The sequence below is a fragment of the Lytechinus pictus genome, chromosome 6 (assembly GCF_037042905.1).
Source record: "Lytechinus pictus isolate F3 Inbred chromosome 6, Lp3.0, whole genome shotgun sequence".
NCBI lineage: Eukaryota > Metazoa > Echinodermata > Echinoidea > Temnopleuroida > Toxopneustidae > Lytechinus > Lytechinus pictus.
The window spans coordinates 13,125,226-13,147,211 of NC_087250.1; the positions used below are offsets into that span (position 1 = coordinate 13,125,226).

The following is a 21,986-nucleotide window of genomic DNA, read 5'->3' on the forward strand; positions in this document are numbered from 1 at the left end:
TCGCTCTTACCATGATCAATATCCTCAACGATCTATCGTCATCTGAAAGGAAAAAATGGAGCAAACAATACACTTTCAGAAAATCTTCAACCAATCTGCATTTTCTTTAAAAACAAACTAATAACGAATTGTCCCACGCCCCCTTATCGCTCCCAAAATCTTCATTATCCTCAACGATCTATCGTCAATCAGAAAGGACAAATGAGCAATCGGTACACTTCCAGAAAATCTTTAATTTCAGCCAATACATTTTCGTTCAAATGTGAACTTATAAACTATTACGAATTGTCTCACGCTCCTTATCGCTCTCAACGTCCTAATCATCATTAAGGAAATATCGTCATGAGAAAAAAAATAGCATAATATACACTCTCAGAAATTGGTTAACCTACCTACAATTTGGTTGAAATATAAGCTTTTGGTTAACCGAAGTCACAAACAATATAATTTGGCTTTTGACCAACAGCTGGTTAATATTATAACAAGACTTTCTTTTAAAATGTCTGAAACGGCAAAACGATGTAAATGTAAAGTTGCTATAGACAGAGGGATAGAAGAATGGAGAGTGAGATAAAATAAGCATTTTTAATTTTAATTATTATGATTATCATTTAATTATTTATTATTATTGTTTTTATCAACATCAGTATTATTATTATTATTACTAGCATACACAAACAACTATTTATATGCTGTGTATACTTTAATTTCAATTGAAAACTTTTCGATTTATCAATGATATTTGCTTATTGTTTGTACTGTAATTACCAATTTGAAAGTGTAAGCTTGATTGAATATTGTATATTGATTTATGTAATTTACTTGTATTTATGTTTCTTCGATGTGTATCATTGTTAGAATAGTGAATATAGAAATGAAATAAACCAAATACAATTGAATTCAATTCATTCGTCATCATCATTATTAGTATCAGTATTATTGTTATCATTGTTATTAATACTATTATTATTATCATTATTATTATCATAACTTCATCAAATGACGCACATTGATAGCATATTTATCATTATTCTACATTAAATATAGTCTCTCTTTAGGTAAAACAAATAGAATATGGATATACAAATACTAACTGATATAAAGTATTTGAGTACGAGGGAAGGTTGTTATTAACAATGCAATGTTGAAAAAAAAGAAAAAAAAGTATTGAAAGAAGCTATCCTACTTTGGTGCCAACTGTTGATTGGTTGATTCCAGCTCATCCATTTGTTGCTCTGATTTTCACCTGAAATACTACGCTTGATTTTATAAAGTCCAATCTACTTTGGAAGGTAGAGCAGAGATGGGGTGACATCAAAGTGTTCGTTATTTGCAAGAAGAACTATAATTTCATTTGTGATGCAACATATATAACCACACACCACATCTCCCCAGGACATTCTGTTGACTGAATTTTGATATTTCACTCCGTTCAATCCCCCCTATTTGAATAGAGAGGGATTGATTCAAAACGCATCGCTTTAAAAGCGGGATTATCAGTTTTTGTACACCAACCCCGGTGGGAAATGTAAATTCATTTTTTCCCCACAACGCCGTATCATCGCATCTTCTGCACTTACACGCGGGGCTAATTAATCCGCGCTATATTGCTTTCGCTCAATCAATTAACAATAGTCTGGTGAACAATTGACCCTGAGCCGGTGGATGCATCGTTTGTGTGTGTGTTTGTGTGTTGACTTCATCCAGGGACAATAGGTATCATCAGTTTACTGGAGGTTGGTGGACGGGAGAGAGTGGCGCCGATTCAGAACCAGTGCGCTGTCAGGGCTGTCCCTAACTGAGGAAAAGTGGTGTTTAGATATACTTACAATTTCGGACGAGATCATCTTTGGAAAACAGAGTGCTCTGATACACCTTTTGAAAATTAAAGTGAGTATTGATTTAAATTATTGCTCATCCCACGTAGAGAATTTACCTGCCTCTTTTTTTTTTGCTTCTTTCTTTTTTTCTTGAAGTATTGAGTTCCAGAAAAAATGAACGCCGATGCTATATTTGGAATGAACGTCAACAAAGCATAGCTTATGGATTTTAGGATAAAAATGTATTAACCTCAAATATATCTATTTGATTTCACAAGTTGTTGCTTTTTTACAAGCTGAGATTAAAAGCTATCCATTAAAATCGTTTCTGGCAAGCCACCCCAAAAACAACAATAAGTCACGAGGGAAGATTCTCTGTAAATAGTTCAAGCAACAAATTGATTTTCAGAAACGTGTTAAAAAGGAAACGAAAATTGGTTTATCTCACTAGAAGTTGTAAAGGTAACCAAACGGCGAGATTACATGAGTCTTTGGAAATTTCACAGTGATTGTACATCTCTAGCTTGAGTGAACCCCGGAATTTAAACATTGTTTTCTCAATATTCCTTGAATCTCTAAATGAATTTATTTTACATTCAACCAAGATCGTGTGCAGGTGATTGATGATCGATTTCGACAAGTGATATACATTAATAGCTTAATAAAAATGTATTACAAATCATTTTGAGCGACTTATTGTTAGTTTTGGGGGTGGCAGGCCACATTTTGTTTGTGACTTGGACCCACTTTTCGCATATTCCCAATTAATGTTGCACTGATATAAATCAAATCGCTTTAGAATGTCTAATCATGTCTATAGAAATCATTACCTAGACTTGCGGAAAGGGGAATGAATGGAATGGACAAAATACAACAACAAAGATTTACAATATGAAAGTCGTCATGAGGAGAGAGAGAGGGGGGGGGGGAGGGTGTCGAAAGTGAAACTTGACAATTATTATGTTCAAACTAGCAATATCAGGGCAAATTAATTTCTGAAATGAAGAAGGAGGAGAAAAAAGTAATAATAATGGTAATGGTAATATTGATAAGAAGATGGTGAAGAAGAAAAAGAAGACAAAGAACGGAATTAAGAAGAAGCAGGAGAGGGAGGTCGATGAGGAGAAGGTAAAGAAGATTAAACAATAAAGCGAACAAAAGAAACAGATGATGGAAAGAAGAAAAACACCAAGAAGAACAAGAACATGAAGAAAAATATGAAAAACAACAGCAAGATCACCAAGAAGAAGAATAATAAGAAAAAATGTAGTAAAAAATAAGCATACGGAGGGCCTACAGAAGAAGAAGAGGAAAAAGAAGAGGAGGAGGAGAAGAGGGAGGAAAACGATCAAGAAAGGAAATGAGAGATGGAGGCAAATGAATACATGAAAATGACGAGGAAAAATACAAATACTTAAAAAATAAAACAAACAGGCAAGAGAACCATATTTTTTAACAGTTATTCTGCTGATAAATGGTAAACTGATGTGCTAGGATTTGCAAGTGTTAGTAGATGAAGATTTCTAACGATATGATTTATCTCGAAATGAGCGTGAAATTTTAGTTTTTCTCTTATTCATACATGTAGAAAATAGAGTATTTAAATGGCAAAATTTTAGTAAAAGAAGAGTATGATACAAACAATCAAAATAGACATGTGACCTGAACATTCGATGGCATTGGACATTTCATATTCTCAAAAAAAAATGGTAAGAATACCACGAATTTTTTTAAAATAATTTTAAAGTGGTGTTCTTATTCATTTCAATCTGGATGAGGTAAAATCAAAGAAACAACTCAACAGATCATGGATTTTTTTTTTAATGCCAGTTTAAGCTTCATTTTGAATTTCAAAAATAATAACACTTTTTTTTGCATTACATGTAAAGGGCCTTTTAATCAGCCACGATGAGCCTCAAATTGTACATAAATAAATCAAAGGAAGTCTTGCATTTCCTCTTCTTTTACTTTATTCTTTCCACAAATAATGGAAATATATTGTAAAAAATTGAAAAAATAAAATAATTTCTCTCATATGAAAATATATATTGGACTCAGATATTTTAATTAGTATTTTTTGCTATTTTGAATGAGTTTGAAATAGAATAAATGCACAAGATGTATAAATTCTTTTTGGTAGGGACATTCATGATGACTGATTCATACAAATAGTTTCCTCTACTTTCTTCTGATGCATATTTGAAGAGTTTAGTTGCAAAAGGGGTTAGGTCCACTTTGGACCATACCGAGAAAAACCATGTTTTTTATTCTCAGTTATTGCAATCTTCTTATGAGAAACTAAATTGCCATGATGTACTACCCTATCATGTGAACATAAAATTGGGTATAAAAGAAATCTACCTGTCTTCAATTCTTATATATATAATTTTTAAAGATTGTCATTGTGGACCTTACCCCTTTTACAAGTTAACTGAAATGAATCCAATCTTTTTTTATTAACAATGTGATTTTTATTTGCCACTTTCATTTACGTGTTCATTTGAATTTCAAATTTTCTTTGGTATCATCAGAGTGACTAAAAATTTAGAGGTTTAGAGACAGAAAACAATAAAAATTTTGAAAAATGGACCTAACCCCTTTTGACAAATGAGTTCTTTGGATGAGTTTTGTTGCAAAAGGGGTTAGGTCCACTCCAAGAAATTCATTTCTTAAATTCTCCCATATTGCAATATTCTTATGCGAAACTGAATTTTCATGATACCCTTCCATGAGAACATAAAATTGGGTATAAAAGAAATCTACCTGTCTTCAAATTTGTTATGATATTCTTTTCCCAAAAAAAATATGTGTGGACCTAACCCCTTTTGCAACTAAACTGAAATGGACCTAACCCCTTTTGAAAAAAAAAGGGATTTTTCTTTGCCAGTTATTTCACTTTTTAATAGGAATTTCAACTTTCCTTTGGTATCATCTTATAGAGCTACTAAAAATCTATACATTGAGACATAAAAATCAAATTTGATGAAAAATGGACCTAACCCCTTTTGCAAGTGAGCTCTTCATTTAATAGTTTATACATTGCAAAAATATGTGTAATTTGAATATTGTAATTTATTTCTCGTAGATGGCTAATAATTTGTGTGTGTGTGTGTGTGTGTGTGTGGATTTAGATGATAAACAAATACCAAAAATATATCGGAAACAGTGTTTTGCAAGGCTCATGCTAATGCGGTTGTATTCTATGTGATTGTTGCTTTTAATAGAAGAGGAAATTCATGTGAAAATAGTAATGCTCATAAATGCTAATGCGACTATTAAGTGAAGTATTTTCTCCACCCAATCCATTTGCTAGTCACCTCTCGAGTCAATAATGAGATTGATGCTATACGAATTCGAGGTTGAGGGCCACAAATTAAGCAGTTTCTATTAACGATCCTGGAAGGATAATTGCAATATGTTTGGGATGACCATTCCACTCTATTTACCTTCGAAATTTGTTTTCCCCTAAAATAAAAAAGAAGCGTTCAGCAAACTGTTTAGATGGAGGATTTTGATCCCCCAAAAATAAATACTAAAGTAATTAACATCCCTTTGCACCCTGAGTTCTGTATATTTTTTTTCCACGTGTCGATAGATTTCGATTTGACTGATCGAAAAGTCCATAATCATTATTGAAAAAATTAGAGGACAAAGAAGAAGAAGGAGGAGGAGGAGAAGAAGAAGAAGTAATTATATGCAAAGTTGAAAAGAAAAAAATCATGAAGAGTTGAGGTTTTACATATGGCTACACTTAGCTCAATCTTTCCCGAAATGAAAAGAAAATACTCGATATTATCATTGGTAATATTCAGTGTTACAACAATACATAATTTTGTAAATGATTTTTTTATTAAATGAGGTCGTAGATGCGACTATTACCAATATCAATATTATTATTATCACAATTACTCTTACTATTGTGGTTATCATTATTGTTAGTATTATTATATTATCATTAATACATTAATAATATTTTGGCATTATTAATAGCAGAACTTAAAAAAATTTGTAGATGAAGTAGTAGTTATACCGTGCCTCCCACAAAAAACCGAGATTTATCAATGATTTATCATAATTTAATCACAAATATAGACAAATTACCTACCATTTTAAAGCTTAGAATCTCCTCTTTCATCTGAAATTGCTAAGATTATTTCTCATCCACGCATGAGTGAGCAAAAACAACTTGAAGAGGGGATACCAAAATGTCATTCGGCGGGCTGTATCTGGGTTTCAAAAAGTAAACCACATTTCTAATATGTTCAATATTTGCTCTTTAATTTGATACCTCAATTACAGAAGATGGTCAAGAAATAAAGTTCTGGTTATTTGAAATAAGGCTTGAATATCAATAATTTCATAAAGATGAAGAGGTCCTACCGGCTAGCGTTCAAACTCACTTGACATTCCGTTTTGTTGACGATCAGCCATGCATTAAGTCTTGTCATGCTTGTGTTAACCATGCGATAGCTTCTGTGGGAAACAGGTGAAAACACGTTTATTTAATGAAATTATGGAAATACAAGCATTGTTTCGAGGGAACATAACTTTTTTACTTCTTAACCATTTTTTTGTGATTAAGGTATCAAATAAAGCAGATATTGATCTTTTTAGGCATGTGATTTTCTCTTTGAAATTCAGATACCCCCCGCCAAATGAGTTTTTGGTATCCTTTCTTCAAATTGTTTTTGCTCACGTAAATGAGGAATAATCTATATAATACCAGATGAAAGAGGAGAGTCAAGGCTTTACATGGGTAGGTCATTTGTCTATTGTATTTATGATTAAGTTATGATAAATCATCGCTTAATCTCGGTTTCGTATTTTTCTGGGACGCACTGTATTTATATAATCATCATCATTGCTTTGTCAACAGTAGTAAAACTCAGTGGTGATAGTATTAATACTGGGATGACCTTTATCTTTATCATGTTTAATACAAACAATTGTATGTACAGTAATTGCATCAAAATCAATGTAATCTTTTTTTCGTCACCATTTACTATCAGGTTCGTATAGAACACATATCATCGTCGTAGATCAAACATTTTTTTCCTGATCATTATTACGGTACGTGGACATACTCAGCAAGTAATTATATCATCCAATTATAATGACCTCAAGAATGTTGACGATACTGCATTTTTTCGTTATGTAGTATTTTCAAACAGTGACGCTGTAAAGATGATGCAATGTCGAATCTAAGTTTCAACCTCACAGCGTTGTAAGCGATGTGATACAATAAGAGCCAAAATAGCGTTCGTTTTTGCAGACAAACAAATATGTAAAAAAAAATTTCGTCTACCAAAGTATTACAGGGGAACATGCTTTGAAAGATCAAATTTTTACTCGGTTCCCAATAATGAAAAACAAAACGAGGTAATAGCAGAATATAATTAGTTATAGTTAGGTATTGGTATTTTTATTTTAATTTGTTGTCCATATCACATTGTTAAAAAATATAAGGCAAATGTATATATGTATAATAGAAATAAAAGTCAAAAGTATAGTGAAAGAGAACCGATCAGCTTTGTTTAGTATATACATGTATAACAAATATCCATTTCCCTGTGTAAACAGTTGGATTCAAACACATGCTAGTTAAGTTGAACGGACATGAACATGTAGTATTTACGTTACAGATGCAACAATGTAAATGGTGGTCAAGAGATAAGAGGTAATGGGGAAAAAATACAAGTGTGAGAAAATTAATGAAGATATGAAATCCCCACCCTATCTTCTCTACAGTGTATCATTCACAAACTAGTAGGCTCGACTTGGAGGAAGTCTATTTCGTATCAACCACCTGTCTGTTGATGCTACGGCGTCTGACGTTGCCATGCCAACGCAAGGAGTCATCCATAATTTCCTCTGTATTATTGAGAGATCGTGCTGGCCTGTCCTCCATGTGTCTATCTACATGGCGCCTTGACTAATAATGATCATCGGTATAATTACGACATATCTGATGCACCCAAAAATTCGAACGAATTCATCTGGCAATGATTCCATGGTTCATTTAGTTATCACAATTTGACTTTTTTTTCTATAATTATTCATGAAGATAGTTATGTTTATAGTTTCTGGCAACCATTTCAGTCCACCATAATGACAATTGAACATTTATGGACGAGAAAAAAAGTTGAATTATAGTAATACTGTTCACCATAGCAGTATATTCAACAGAAACAAATAAAAATATGTACATATATATACATTATATATATATATATATATATATATATGTGTGTGTGTGTGTGTACATATTTTATCTTTTCTATTGAATGTGCTTTATAATTCTCCTCTATATGTATTCCAATTGCCCACAACAGTATTTTTGCTTCAATACAATTGTAAGAGTGTGTAAAGCTTATAGACGTATTGATACAGAATGTGGAATTGCATAGAATACCTGTGGCCGTAAATATGTTTCCACCAATTTATCACATGATGCGGAATGTTAATGAATTTCGGTTAGATAATTAAGAGGTAGCGTAGTGTCTGCTTGGGTGTGCATGCGTAATAATCATTATTACATGAGCGATATTGGCAAAGAAAGAATCTTAAATTTTCAGTTATTTAGATTCGCATTTTTTGATAATGGTTTATCTATTTGCACTTACCTATTTCATAAAGAGATATGAACCATATCTTTATTATAATTGTATTCATAATGTCAGAAATATTGCTATTACTTTTATTATTTTTATTACTATTATCATCATCATTAAGATTAATTATTATTAAACATTATTATCATGATCCTTTGTATTTTTGTCTGGTTATTCATATACTAATTGTTGTTATCCCTCTCTTATGTATATATATATATATATATATATATATACACAATTTCATCATTATTACAAGCACTATTGTAGCACCAATATTCTCGTAAAATTACACCGGCCATTGTCATCTTTATCACTCTTATATTCCCTGCTATTGTAATTTTCATCATAATTTCCCTTTCCTTCTATCGCATTTGTCTATTTCAGATTGGTTTTTCATCGCCTCTATTCTGATGCTGAATTCCGCTGTTCGGTCCCACATGTTGAATTTGCCGTCATAAAGCACACAGACCCTAACGTTACCGACCCGAATAAAGATCCACCTGCTATCCCTTGGCATCTACAATAAGGCATTCTCCATGTGCGACCATTCGCGATCGATTGGCGCACTAACGGCAGGACTCTGACTCAACGTTTATCAATCATGCACTACTTGTCGTTTTCACCGCGCTGGTAAGTCGTGCGACACCCCGCTTTATTTAGAGAAGCAACAGCTGACTGGAGAACGTTATTGATTTCATTTCGTGTTAAAAATTTGAAGTCACATTTATTGGATAAATAATAACGGTCTATTCAGCGCATTATCAGCAAAGATTACTTAGTGACTGCTTTACCAAACGTGCTGTCTGCAGGCCATTCTCGTAAAGGGATTCGTTTATCGGGGAACCTGATGCGACTTTTTCGCCAATAGATATTTCGAAACTATATATCACCATGTAGAAAACTAAAACCATTATGGTGTTTCTTAACCTGTTGTAAAGCTTTTCTGAATGTAACCGTAAATGTTATTAGTTACTACCGACGTGCCTTAATATATAAAGATTTAAAATACGATACCAAATTGCCATGGATCAATTGCTAAAGTTATCCAGAGGACGTTTGAAGTTCTTTGGTTTACTCATTGTAGCAGCGGTGGCTATGCCTGCTTCAGGTGTTGACGTTGGGAAAGGAGCTGTTGAAGTATCGCTACCCGCTGTTACCGATGAATTGCCAGAGCCCGAGGGCGTCCTAGATGGAGATTGCATGAACATCTCTTTGAAGAACAGCGATTGGAGCTGGAATGGCGTCGATGGACAACAGGCAGAAGGAGAAACGGCACTGCTGCTCAGGAGACTGATCAAAAGACTAAACAATGCGACTCAACGAATCCACGATGACAATCCCAATCTGAATTCGACACAGTTCATAAATGTTGTAGCCAGTCGCTCTTCCCTGTTGTTGTTGAAGATCAAATCGTTCGCCCGTGTCTTTGGCCAGATAAACTCCTTCTATGGATACACTTGCCGGAACGGAAAGGATCTCCTGCGACATGCCCTCAACAGAAACATAACCGCAGATGAATCTGAAGATTTCGATGACGAGCTAGCTGAAGAGATAGATGCTGCTATCCATGAGGTTATGGGTGATGATAATGGGGATGCAGAAGAAGGCGGTGAGGCGGAGGAAGAGGAAAGTGGTGGGGAAGAAACGGAGCCAGGTCGTGGTCCAGGTCCGAAACCTAACAGCAAATCACTTGGAATGCAGAACAAGACACTTGCCATACGAAAAAGAAACAAAATTGCAGTCAGGATGTTCATCAAGAAAGCTCTCGTTGCTTTGTTCCTGTCACAACATCGGTTCAAAGGGTCTAGGATGTCTCTGCAAGAAGTTATCCAGCGACTTGGAGAAGATGGGAGACTCGGAAGCATAGACCAGAGCAAGCCGAGACACGTAGGTGGAAGGAATGAAACCGCGGATAGCACGGAGGTAGCTGGGGATGATGACGGCTTGACAGGCATAATGGGTGAAGACTCAGACGAGATTATGGATATCTTCGAATCCGTAGAATGGTTTGATGACGAGGGCGACAACTCCGACGTTGAAGATGAGGAAGAGGTCCGCAGGAAATTCACACTTGAAGGATACCTGCTCAAGCTTATGTCTGTGTATGTCAACAAGAGTGCTTCGTGCGCGAGACGGGTCACCAGGTTCATCAGGCAGAGAGCCAAGCACCTACCGAATAAGACAGACGATGAAGAGGAATTCACTGATCTCTGGAAAGATTACATGAAATTGGTTCGTCAGATGAATGTTTCGCGGCACCAGCAGGCCAGCGATGGTTCACTGCGTAACGGAGGGGAGAACTCTTCGAGCGAAGTTGAAGTGCAAACTGGGAATCCCCTGCAGGAGGATGGACCTCTTGTCTCCAGGATTCGTAACATCACGCAACGACTCGTTGAAGGTAAATGGAGCGGAAAGGGGGGCATCGAGGGTCGCTTCTATGTGGTTGTATTGAAAATGGCTCAAGTGATCAATAACTGGGGAAAGGCAGGCTTCTTGACCAATGGAACATACTTCGACGCTAATTGTTCGCCTGGTCGATCGTCGAGTGAGGGTGCCACGACAACTTGTCGCATATGTCCCACAGATGCCTCCATTGGGAACCTTCGAATGCTTCTCTCTGAGCTAGATGACACCATCGAAGAAGTCTATGATGATATCAGGGACAGAGTGGATAGACTGACTAAAGGAACACCAAAAGAAAAACTGACAGGTAGGACTAAATCTCATCATTTATCATTCCAATGCATCAGTACATTTGCCAATTATCTCTCTCTCAAACTCATTAGGCTATCTACTTTTTGTAAAAAAAACCAAATACATGTAAATATACGCATAACCCTACGGGAAGGTAAAACTAAAATCTATAACAACAAAATTATTTTCAACTTTTTTGGTAACTTCATGTTATAAAACATGACCAATATGCGTATTATTGTTTTAAAATATTGCCTAATAGATGTTTTACTCTAAGGATACAACATATTGTTCATGTACATATATGTAATTAGCTTAATTGGCGCAAATGCTGTGGATCATCATCATCATTGTCGACTTTCATATTCATTCCATATTATATGTGGCCCGTTACCCCCAATGCCAACGATAAGTCGCCAAGGAGGTTTATCTGTACATAAACTAGTCCAAATAGTAACTTGGTGTTTATGAACTAAAATTTCGAAATCATTCTCGTCTCAAAGAGCAATTTTGAAACTGAATAAAATACGATCAACGGGAGTTTCTTTGACACCTCATTTTCCAGAGTTCCTGGTAGGTGTTTCATAAAACTGTTCGTAAGTATAAAGAGCGACTTCAAGAACGACCGGTGTCCCTTCTTGCGGTAAGCGGTATATTGAATTAGCGATGGTTTGACGCGTAAGAAAGGATCACCAGTCGTTCTTAAAGTCGCTCTTAACTTACGACCTGCTTTATGAAACGGCCGCCTGGATTAGCACAGAGATTGTACAATATGCACGAATCATGCTCAAGTGAACCTCAGACTTCAAACCTTGTTATTTCCATATTCCCTTAAAGCTCTCACTCAATAATTATATTCAACGTTTAGTCAAGAATCATAGTTGGTTATTGTTGATCGAGTTAGAAAATTTACATATCCTGGTAAAACTTAGGATGTGATTCATCAAACTCAATAACAATTACAAAATACATTTTGGGCAACTTTGACCTACTGTTGGTTTATGGGGGTGCATGTCACATATGGTTTAATTTGTTTCAACCGCATAACACGTTTTATATTGTTCGATCAATTTCTACTTCCGATTCTATTCTCGCATTATTCAATTTGTATATTTCATTATCATCACACATCCATATCACAAGTCTGCAAAACCATTTTGATTTTTTCATTCATTTTTTTTTTATTTTACCGAATATTTTAACCATCGCTTCATTCTTTAGTATTTTTGTTTTGTTTTGGGGGATGATTTCAACCATGATTTTTCTTTTACTTAAAGCTTCACGTTCCATTATCTGCACGATGAAAAAATATTATGTCATGCTTACATGCAAAATGCGCATTCTTGAATATTGGCATATTTCATGGAGTAGTTAGTTCTCACCCCATATTAGCTCACATTTTCAACTTAATGTTCTTAAAAGGGGGATTCAAACCAAATCAGCATTTAAAATTATATCTAAAGAAAACGACATTTGTTACCACTTCTAAGCCCTGTGACGCTTGTGCATTGCTGCCAAGATAATAGTGCATTGCTGCCCTGATGATAAATAGAAAGGAAAAGGAAATTTTATGAGACAAAAATGCTAGCAGACAATCATGAAGTTACCTTTACCCAAATTTATTGAGGCACGTAAGAGGCTAACAAATCGGTGATTTGTTTGAATAAGAGTGGTTTTGAACTGGCCGAAATGTAAGTAATTATATATAAACATCGACACTTCCACTTTGCACGTGGGGGCAATCAGACAAACACATGCGCGATCCGTGTGACATTTTTACGCGGGAAGCTCCCCCGCTTATTATGGGTGCTTGAGAGATCGTGACCGTCTCTATGTAAAAATCAAATTTCAATTATTTCACTAAAAAGAGACACCAGATTTTGCGAGTGAAATGTGAAATAACAAAGTCGCATGGCTGTTTATATAAAACTTGTATAAATGGAATATTTTTTATTGACAAGTAATGTTTTATGACACTTGTTCCACATCTACCACTAATCTCCCTATTTTTTAGATTTGCATGAACACTTTGTTAGTTCTCCTAAGTTACTTAAAAGGTAAAGCATTTCAAGCCGTCAATTCACACTCTAAATCATAAGTCACAATAAATCAAAAATGTAATTTTTCATCATTGTTATTTCTGTAATGTATTTGTGTTTTTGCTATAATGCTCAATTCCAGGTCCCGTAACAAAAAAAGTTAGCGATTAATCGGTAATTTGAAAGAACAATTCTGATTGGTTCCCAGTCAGTCTACTGAGCAGACTGCGAATGCCATGATGATCGTGATAGGCCGTTTCATTTAGCGATTAATCGCTAACCTTTAGGTTACGGGGCCCTGATCATGAAACATTTTATCTTCCTTTGGAGCTTTCTTCCAATTTGAATTTGGAACAAGAATCGAACATTTCACCAATTCACCTTGTCGCTTTCATACATTGACATGTTGAGAGGCAGTATTTTGTTTGGTAGTATCTCCTGTGCTTTATTTGTTTGATCGTTTCGGTATTATTTTGCCTTAAAGTGATTGGTTACCATTGGTTTGACTTTAAAAAAATCTGAGCTAGAAGGTCACACTTGTCACCTGTGTCTGTGATATGTTACAAAAATGAAGCCCAGAAAAAATTGCGTTCGAAAATAATTATTTAGTGCTTCAAAAATTGAAATATAAAGTGACCGAAAACACCATCTTAATTTCATCCCATACACTTATGTGTACTATTTAGGCGTCTATAAGACGCCTATTTACAAAATCGGGGTTTGCCTTGTAGTTTTAGCTTTTCATTCTCAATAATGCTTGTTTTCAGGGTTTATTAGTTCTAATACATGCACTTGTACACATGTTTCATCTTGGTTTGAGAATTTTTTAAATCGGCTGCTCACAAAGTTAAACAATACCTTTAAGGGGATACTGGTTGCCAGAAATTTTCATCATAACGTAATGACAAACGAAATTGACAAATTACCTGCCACTCTAAAGCTTAGAATGCTTTCTTTTATCTAGTTCAACATAGATGACACTGTTTTATCATGCATGAGAGAGCAAGATACATTGAATAAAAAGCATAAGAAAGATACCATTTGGATCGTATCTGAATAAAAAAGAAAAAATGTTCTTGTCTAAAAAGTCAACAATTATCTGTTCTTGAATTTATTACTCCATTAATCGAAATTACGAAAGATTAGCAAACTTTTCTTCAATTTAAAAGATAATTCTTGCATTATCCTAATAAAGCGAAACTTTCGGGGTTTTTTTCAATAAATATTCCTTCATTACTGGTGTAGATCCGTGACGTCATCCTATTCAAGTGGGGGTGATGAAAATTTAGATAATTCCCCTTGAACAATAGATTCACAACACAAATCGACACCCATGTCCTTGATCATGTTAATATTCAAGAACATAGATTATAGAATGCCCTTTATGTCAAAGAACAGATAAGAAGTCTTTGTCGAAAATTGGTTATTCAAAACAGTAGTTTCATCCTGATCTCTGTACCTGCGTCATCAGCTCCGAAATTAGTGTCGAAACTGCTGTTCCGGTTCACCGTTTTCCACCAAGACCTCCATGATGTGTTTTTTGTAATATTGACATATTGACCGGCATTTCAGGACATTTTACTATGTTTTTAACAGTGCACTTGCGAAAAATTCCAAATGAATTTTTGGAGGAACGGCTGGAATTTCCCGACCATGGATGTTACCAAAAGTATCTCGTCGACAATTTTAAGTCGTGGTATTACTAGCATATCCTCCAGAAAAGGACAGATGAAAGAGGCCATAGACCTTCAAATGATCTTGCTCGTTCACTGAATCACGTCTATTTTCACATTCTGTTGAAATGCAGACAACGCCCATATGCATGCAACGTCAAAGTCGCAAAGCAAACTCCCTTGGAGGCTATACGAATACGCGCAAATGGAGAAGCGCCGGCTGGAGATTAACGTACTTTAGCAAAGGCGCTGACGTCTATGGTGGCGGTCTGATCGGATGCCGTCGATGCACAAGGTCTACATGCAGGTTTCCCAAATTTGTAAAACTGCAATAAAAACAGAAATTATAGGTTCGATTCGGAAGTAACAATCTGTTAAAGGAGAATGAAACCCTTGAAACTAGCTGAATCAATATCAAAGAGAAAAATCAAAGAAACATATTGTTGAAAGTTTGAGGAAGATTGAATGAATAATAAGAAAGTTATGAGCATTTGAATATTGAGATCACTAGTGCCATGTAGATCCTCCCATCGACAATGCGACCAAGATCTGTGATATCACACACGTACAACTCCCTCATTACTTTAGTACTTATTTCACTTATATTCTCATTTTTTATAGAGTCTATCACAAGGTTAGGTGTTTTCTTTATGAGATGACAAGTACAGAGGTTTCACAACATTATATCATTGATGAATCGTTTGTCATATGATTAGAATGAGCAAAAAGAGATGTTTGGGGGTATATTTTCAGTGTCCGAATGGGAGAAGTTGTACGTGTGTGACATCACAGATCTTGGTCGCATTGCCAATGGGAGGATCTCCATAGCATTAGTGATCTCGACATTCAAATGCTCATAACTCTTCTATTGCTAGTCCTATTTTACTCAAAGTTTTGTTGATCTTATTCTTTGATTTTTCTGCTTTCACAAAAGCTAACTTGCTCCAAGAGTTTCATTCTCCTTTAAGGTCTTGCCACGTTGTCCCGAATCTTCAAACTGCCTTTGCAAATCACAACTTTGCCTGATCAGAATTCTGCATCATTATTCTATAAAAGCTTCTTCAATGCAGTCACTATTTATGCAGCCCTCGCATACACTTTCAGTTCATTCCACTTAGTCCTGTTTCATGTTAAGGAAGTACGGAGGGTACGTATTGTTTTACATAAGTTTTTTATTAATAGTATGTCGTAAGATTTGGTGTTAATTTAATTAGAACACGATGTATAACTTTTACGACATCGTATCACGGATAAAAAATGAGGTATCTGTTGGCATATTTTCATGGCTCACTTGAGACCGCTGTTCAACAGTGGCATCAAGCATAATCGAATTGCCAGTGGAAGAGGAAGACCTTTTTAGAGTATTCTTGATCTCAACATTCATGTACTTATTGTTTACAGATTTTACACAATTTTTCGTTGGTCTTATTTGAGTATTATGGAGCGTTGTGGCCCAGTGGATTAGTCTTCGGACTTTGAAACAGAGGGTCGTGGGTTCGAATCCCAGCCATGGCGTAATTTCCTTCAGCAAGAAACTGATCCACAATGTGCTGCACTCAACCCAGGTGGGGTAAATGGGTACCGGTAGGAAGTAATTCCTTAAAAAGCTGTGTGCGCTATGAACGCCTAGCTTAGCCGGGTAATATAGGAGCGCCTTGAGCACCTAACAAGGTGGATATGTGCGCAATATAAATACCCTATTATTATTATTATTATTCATTTATTTTCTTGTTGTTTTGCTTTCAAACAAGCTTACTTGTTTAAGGGTTTCCTCCTTCTTAAATCAAATATTTTGACAGAGTATGCAATGCCTTGTTCATCACGAAGCCCTCTGTGGCATTTCCTTAAATCGTTAAGTTGATAAGAGTGGTGATGATCTTTCGAATGTCACTCTATCATTTTCTTGTTTTTTTGTACTACACATTCATTTCGATCATTTCAATAACATTTTTTCTGACCCAGCATTTTCGTAAAATTGGTATTTTTCATTAAATCTTCGACGCACGTTTTACTATCTATTTGCGTTTTCATAAACACTTCAAATTTGCATTACTTTTACCTACGCTGCTACGCATTATTCGACTATTCTAACTTAAACAATTCTCACTTTACTTTTTATCTGGAAATTAGCACGCGTACCTTTTCCTTCGTTAACACAACACTTGTTTACGCTCGCATCTAATCAATCTTTTTCAGTTTCATTGCATAGAATATTAACATAAAAATGTGTTTTTAGTCCCGAATTGTCACATTGTTCAGCGGTCAGATACATTGGAATATTCCTAATTTTTAACAGGGATGTTCACAAAACCACGGCGACTTCTCAATACGCACGGCGCCGACTGCTTCGCCCTAACCTTCGCAACAAAAGACTGGCGTCTGTTTCAGTATGAGAGCCTCAGTGGAAAAACGAAGGATGGTGGAGACGAAGGTAATAGTGATGAGGGCGAAACTGATTTGGAAGAGGATGATGACGAGGAAAACATTGGTGATGTCGCAGACGAAAACGATCAGGGAGAGGCAAATGCGACGGCAAATGTAGAAAGCGAAGTGGACCAGAAAGGGACAGATAGAAAAGATGGTCACCAGGCCCGTAGGTCACCTTTTCCACGTGCAAGGAATATTCTTAACAGCCAAAGTAGACAGATTCGGATGATCACTAGGGATATTACTATTGGAAGGATTGTGCGGCTTATTGTGAGGCAATCTGCAGTTCGCATGCTAAAGGTTCTGACCTTTGAAAGAGTTTTTAAAATGATTCACAGATCAAACAGTTTTATTTGTACGAATGCAGAGCCTCTCATGAGGGAAGCACTAGGGCCTAACGCAACATATCTAGAATTGTCAAACATGTCGGCAGTTCTAAAGGCTATCAATCGAACGATAGCCGAAGTTCGTAAGGAAAGTACCCCAATTTCGAGCTCCAGTTATAGCAAATCTGGATCCGTGTCATGGTTAACCGACACTGGTCGGTATCAAGACCGTGATCGGGAAGGGTCAGAACCATCAGGTTCACTAGAAGATCCCAGGCCAGAGTCAAGAGAAGGGTCTCCTTCATCGGGTTCACGAGAACGCATCGGACCAGAGTCAAGAGAAGGGTCACGCCAAAGTTATGAGAGTGGATCGAGCGATGACGGCTACAAAGCAAAGAATCCAATGAAGACACTAGAGGTGGAGGAAAGACAAAGTCTTTTGCAACGATTCAGGCAAGCAGCAATAATTGGATTATTCTCTGCGCCTCGGAGAATAAATAACCAAAGACTGTCTCTTTCCGAGTATGTAGCGATGTTGGCTTCTTTTTGTCAACATCAGAGACGTGGACCAAACTCAGTGTTCCGTGACTTAGACAAATGGTTACAAGAATATAGGGAGAATGTGAATGCACGTAACTATACCATTAACAAACACAACAAATCACTTACATTCTTAAAGCCAGGAGTACGTCCTCGAATTATCACATCAAGGCGAGAAAGGTATCGTCATGGCCAAAGAATGGAGATTATTACTTCATCCTCTTTCAAGTTTTGTTTGCCTGACGATATTCATGGCTACTGCGGTAACAGGGAGGAACGCTACGGTAAGGTGATTGATAGATTTATAGGAATGTCTAGCAGTGCCAACACATCAGTTGTAAAGGAAGTAGACAGAGATAAACACGAGAAGGCTAAGGCAGATGAGACGAAGATGGAACATTTTACCATTGAAGAATTTCTTTTAGAGCTGATGATATCCATGTCCACGAAGACTTCTTCCTGTGCGAGTAGAATTAATCGTGCCTTGCGATTACATGGAAAGCCTGTGTTTGGTGTTCCCAGAATGAAAAAATACAATGGTACAAGAGCTAATCCGGAACCTCGTAGTGCAAAGGGCATTGCTGTAACGCGGACGCCCGGGAAGAAATCGGACACACCTGGATCTGAACATTTTGTCTACAAACATAACAAGAGTTCGAAGATGTATAAGGAGTACTTGGAGAGCATGAAATCTTGCCGAGGATCCGACTTTATCGAACGTCGGCTGGAAGGCCACACATGGGGTGAAACCTACCAAATAAGCTTGTTCTACTTCAAGGTCTTAATGAAAATTTCAGAGATGATAGACATATGGGGACGTTCCATGCGGGAAGGAGGAGAAACCTTATACAATACATCATGCCAACAAAACGAAGACGGCGACGTGTTAACAACATGTAAGGTATGTGTTAGAGAGTCCGCAGTCGGTACTTTCGAAGATCTTGTTGGCACTATCGACGACATCCTTAGATCAACCAAGGAGACTTTAGCAACGGGTGTCAACGACTGGAAACAGCTCGGGGTATCTAAAAATAATGGAACCTTTTGGCAAAATGGTGATAAAGAAAGAAAGGGTCAAAAGGGTGACGATGACGAAAGGAAAGGAGCTGAAGGGAAAGGGACAAGCGAAGAAACTGATGGAATGCCAGGCAGAAGACCTGATGGCAACCCCGGAAGAAACCCAGGAGGAAGATCAGATCACAGAACAGGTAAATACTATTCATAAACAAACAAACAAAACATCAACCACAAGAGGATATTGATAAAAGATAGCGATGAATAAAAAAAGTGATATATATATATCAAGGGACAGGTCTCGCGTATATCAAAAGAAACACTCCATTTCCCTTTATAATGGAAGGGATGGAGCTGAAATTATCAGTTTTCCTTAACGATTCATAAATCGTCACTTTAGCATATTCTAATTTAAAACATGGAAAATGGACGAATGGTCCCAAGTTAGAGATAAGTTATCAAAGTCCAGACGAAGGGTGCCTTATTGTATCACAGATCAGCGCAAAGTCAACGTAAAAAAAGTTTACAAGAGGATTTATTTGTTGTCGTAATTAAAATGCCGAAATCCGAATCAAAGGGATAAATAAAAGTTGTACTCACCTTACATGTACGTAGAGGAGTAGCATCCATTAATTGTGACATAATTAGTCGTTCCATAATTTTTGTCTCGCCTACATAGCGAGACTATAGGCGCCGCTTTTCCGACGGCGGCGGCGGTGTCAACAGTAAATCTTAACCGAAGGTTAAGTTTTTGAAATTACATCATAACTTAGCATGTAATTTATATAGACCTAGTTCATGAAACTTAGGCTTGGCGGTTAATAAGTATTACTGAATATCCTGGCAAATTTTCACGTTACGTGCCTAAGGTCAAAGGTCATTTAGATTTAATGAACTTAGACCATGTTGGGGTAATCAACATCGAAATCTTAACCTAAGGTCACGTTTTTGAAATGTCGTCTTAACTTAAAAAGCAAATAGACCTAGTTCATGAAACTTGAAAGAAAGGGTATTAAAGTACTACTGAAAATCCTGTACGATTTTTTAGGTTATACGACTAACGTCAAAGGTCATATAGGGTCATTGAACTTTGGCCGTGTTTAGCAAATTTCGATGGCACGGGTTTTAACATGCACAAAAGGAATATAAGATGATATTAGTTTAAACAAAATAGGGATGGACGGACGTGGGGCGGGCGGGCATTGGAAAAAAAAAAGAAGTTCACAAAGAAGATAAAAAGAGGAGGAAGGATAAAAAAAAATTTACCTGCTGTTTTGAAAACAAAATTATGTCAAAATCTACACAAAAGTAGATTTTCAATTTTTTGTTTCATCGAGATACTGATGAACAAAAAGAATCACTACAATTTTATAAGGGTTACCTTAAAATATCACAATTTAATTTTCTGCCAAGATCGGTGCTTATGTACCATAAATTTAGGCACATTTTGTGGGGAGATCACAAATACCCAAGGAGACAGCATATGCAGGACTTTCATGTGGTTTTACATGAAATTTCATAGATTCTAGGGTGACACGACATGTGCTTCAGACCTGCAACATTTGCTCCGGTCTTGATTAGAGTTAGGATTGTAATAGGGCAATTCCATAAAATATGTACGTCCGATCCCTTTATATGTGGGACCTTCATGAATTTTCTGTATCCGATTTGTTGTCCTTATAGCAGTTCGTAATGTTCTCAAAGGACCATGACTTTGTCAGTTTATGCAGTGAAGTAAGACTTGAGAAAAATGGGGGTCGGACGTACGAAAAGGTTGATTATTTCATGGAATTGCCTAATAGAGTTTTTGGTCCAGAATAGTGCAAAGATAAGGATTATGGTTTATTAGCTTTGCTGGTTAAGTTTCAATGTCCATCGGAGCAATTGTCATGGAACTGATTCTACAACACAGAAACATCGGGCCCGTTGCAGAGAAAAAATGTGATCAATCGCAACTCAAAGCATCAGTCCCAACTTGTATTTCAACCAATGAAACATTCGTAATAAGGAAATAAATTTCATTTATTCATCTATCGGACATCCCGTATACCAGGGACCCCGGAATAATTTTTCTTAAGTTTTAATACAGATGGGGGTGCTGGATTGTTAAAAGCAAAAAACACAAACAAACAACAACACCCCCCCCCCCCAAAAAAAAATAAAATAAATAAATAAATAAATAAAATAAAGATATTCGGCTCAAATCTATACCTGTTTAGCATTCCACTCTAATTTTCAGGGGTTCTTCAGATTACGGTCTACAACATACACATTACCCGCATATAAAAAGTATTCGGATGTTCCTCGGCAACTCAAGACCTCCTCTTCCAAGTGCCGTGTGTTATAACTGCAAAATATTCTGAGAAATCCAATTTGATGTACAGGATAATAATTTAAAATTATATTTTCTCTTGTTCGCATTATCTGATTTTTAAGTGTACATGGTTCTAACAGCGTCTACCTACCTTGACAGTAAAGAGCATTATGGCATCTTCCTTGTGAACGATCGGGAACATTAAAGGACAAGTCCACCCCAACAAAAAATTCATTTGAATAAGAAGAGAAAAGTCCAACAAGCATAACACTGAAAATTTCATCAAAATCGGATGTAAAATAAGAAAATTATGACATTTTAAAATTTCGCTTAATTTCACAAAACAGTTATATGCACATCCTGGCTGGTATGCGAATGAGGGGACTATGACGTCATCCACTCATTATTTCTTTTGTATTGTATTATATGAAATATTCTCATTTTCTCCTCATTGTCAAGTGATACAACAATTAATTCCTCCCTGAAGATGTGGAATTAGCATTGTTTAATACTATATGGTTCAGT

The 21,986-nt window shown here is 36.2% G+C and overlaps 1 protein-coding gene across 1 annotated transcript; it reads left to right on the forward strand.

Annotated features, from left to right (window-relative positions):
• Positions 1–1,277: 1,277 nt before the first annotated feature.
• Positions 1,278–21,291, forward strand: LOC135154531 (uncharacterized). The gene is made up of 3 exons (XM_064100943.1): positions 1,278–1,890; positions 8,819–11,144; positions 17,137–21,291. Exons 2-3 carry the CDS (start codon positions 9,458–9,460, stop codon positions 19,356–19,358), a joined length of 3,909 nt encoding a protein of 1,302 aa, XP_063957013.1. The 5' UTR covers positions 1,278–1,890; positions 8,819–9,457; the 3' UTR covers positions 19,359–21,291.
• The last annotated feature ends 695 nt before the right edge of the window (positions 21,292–21,986 follow it).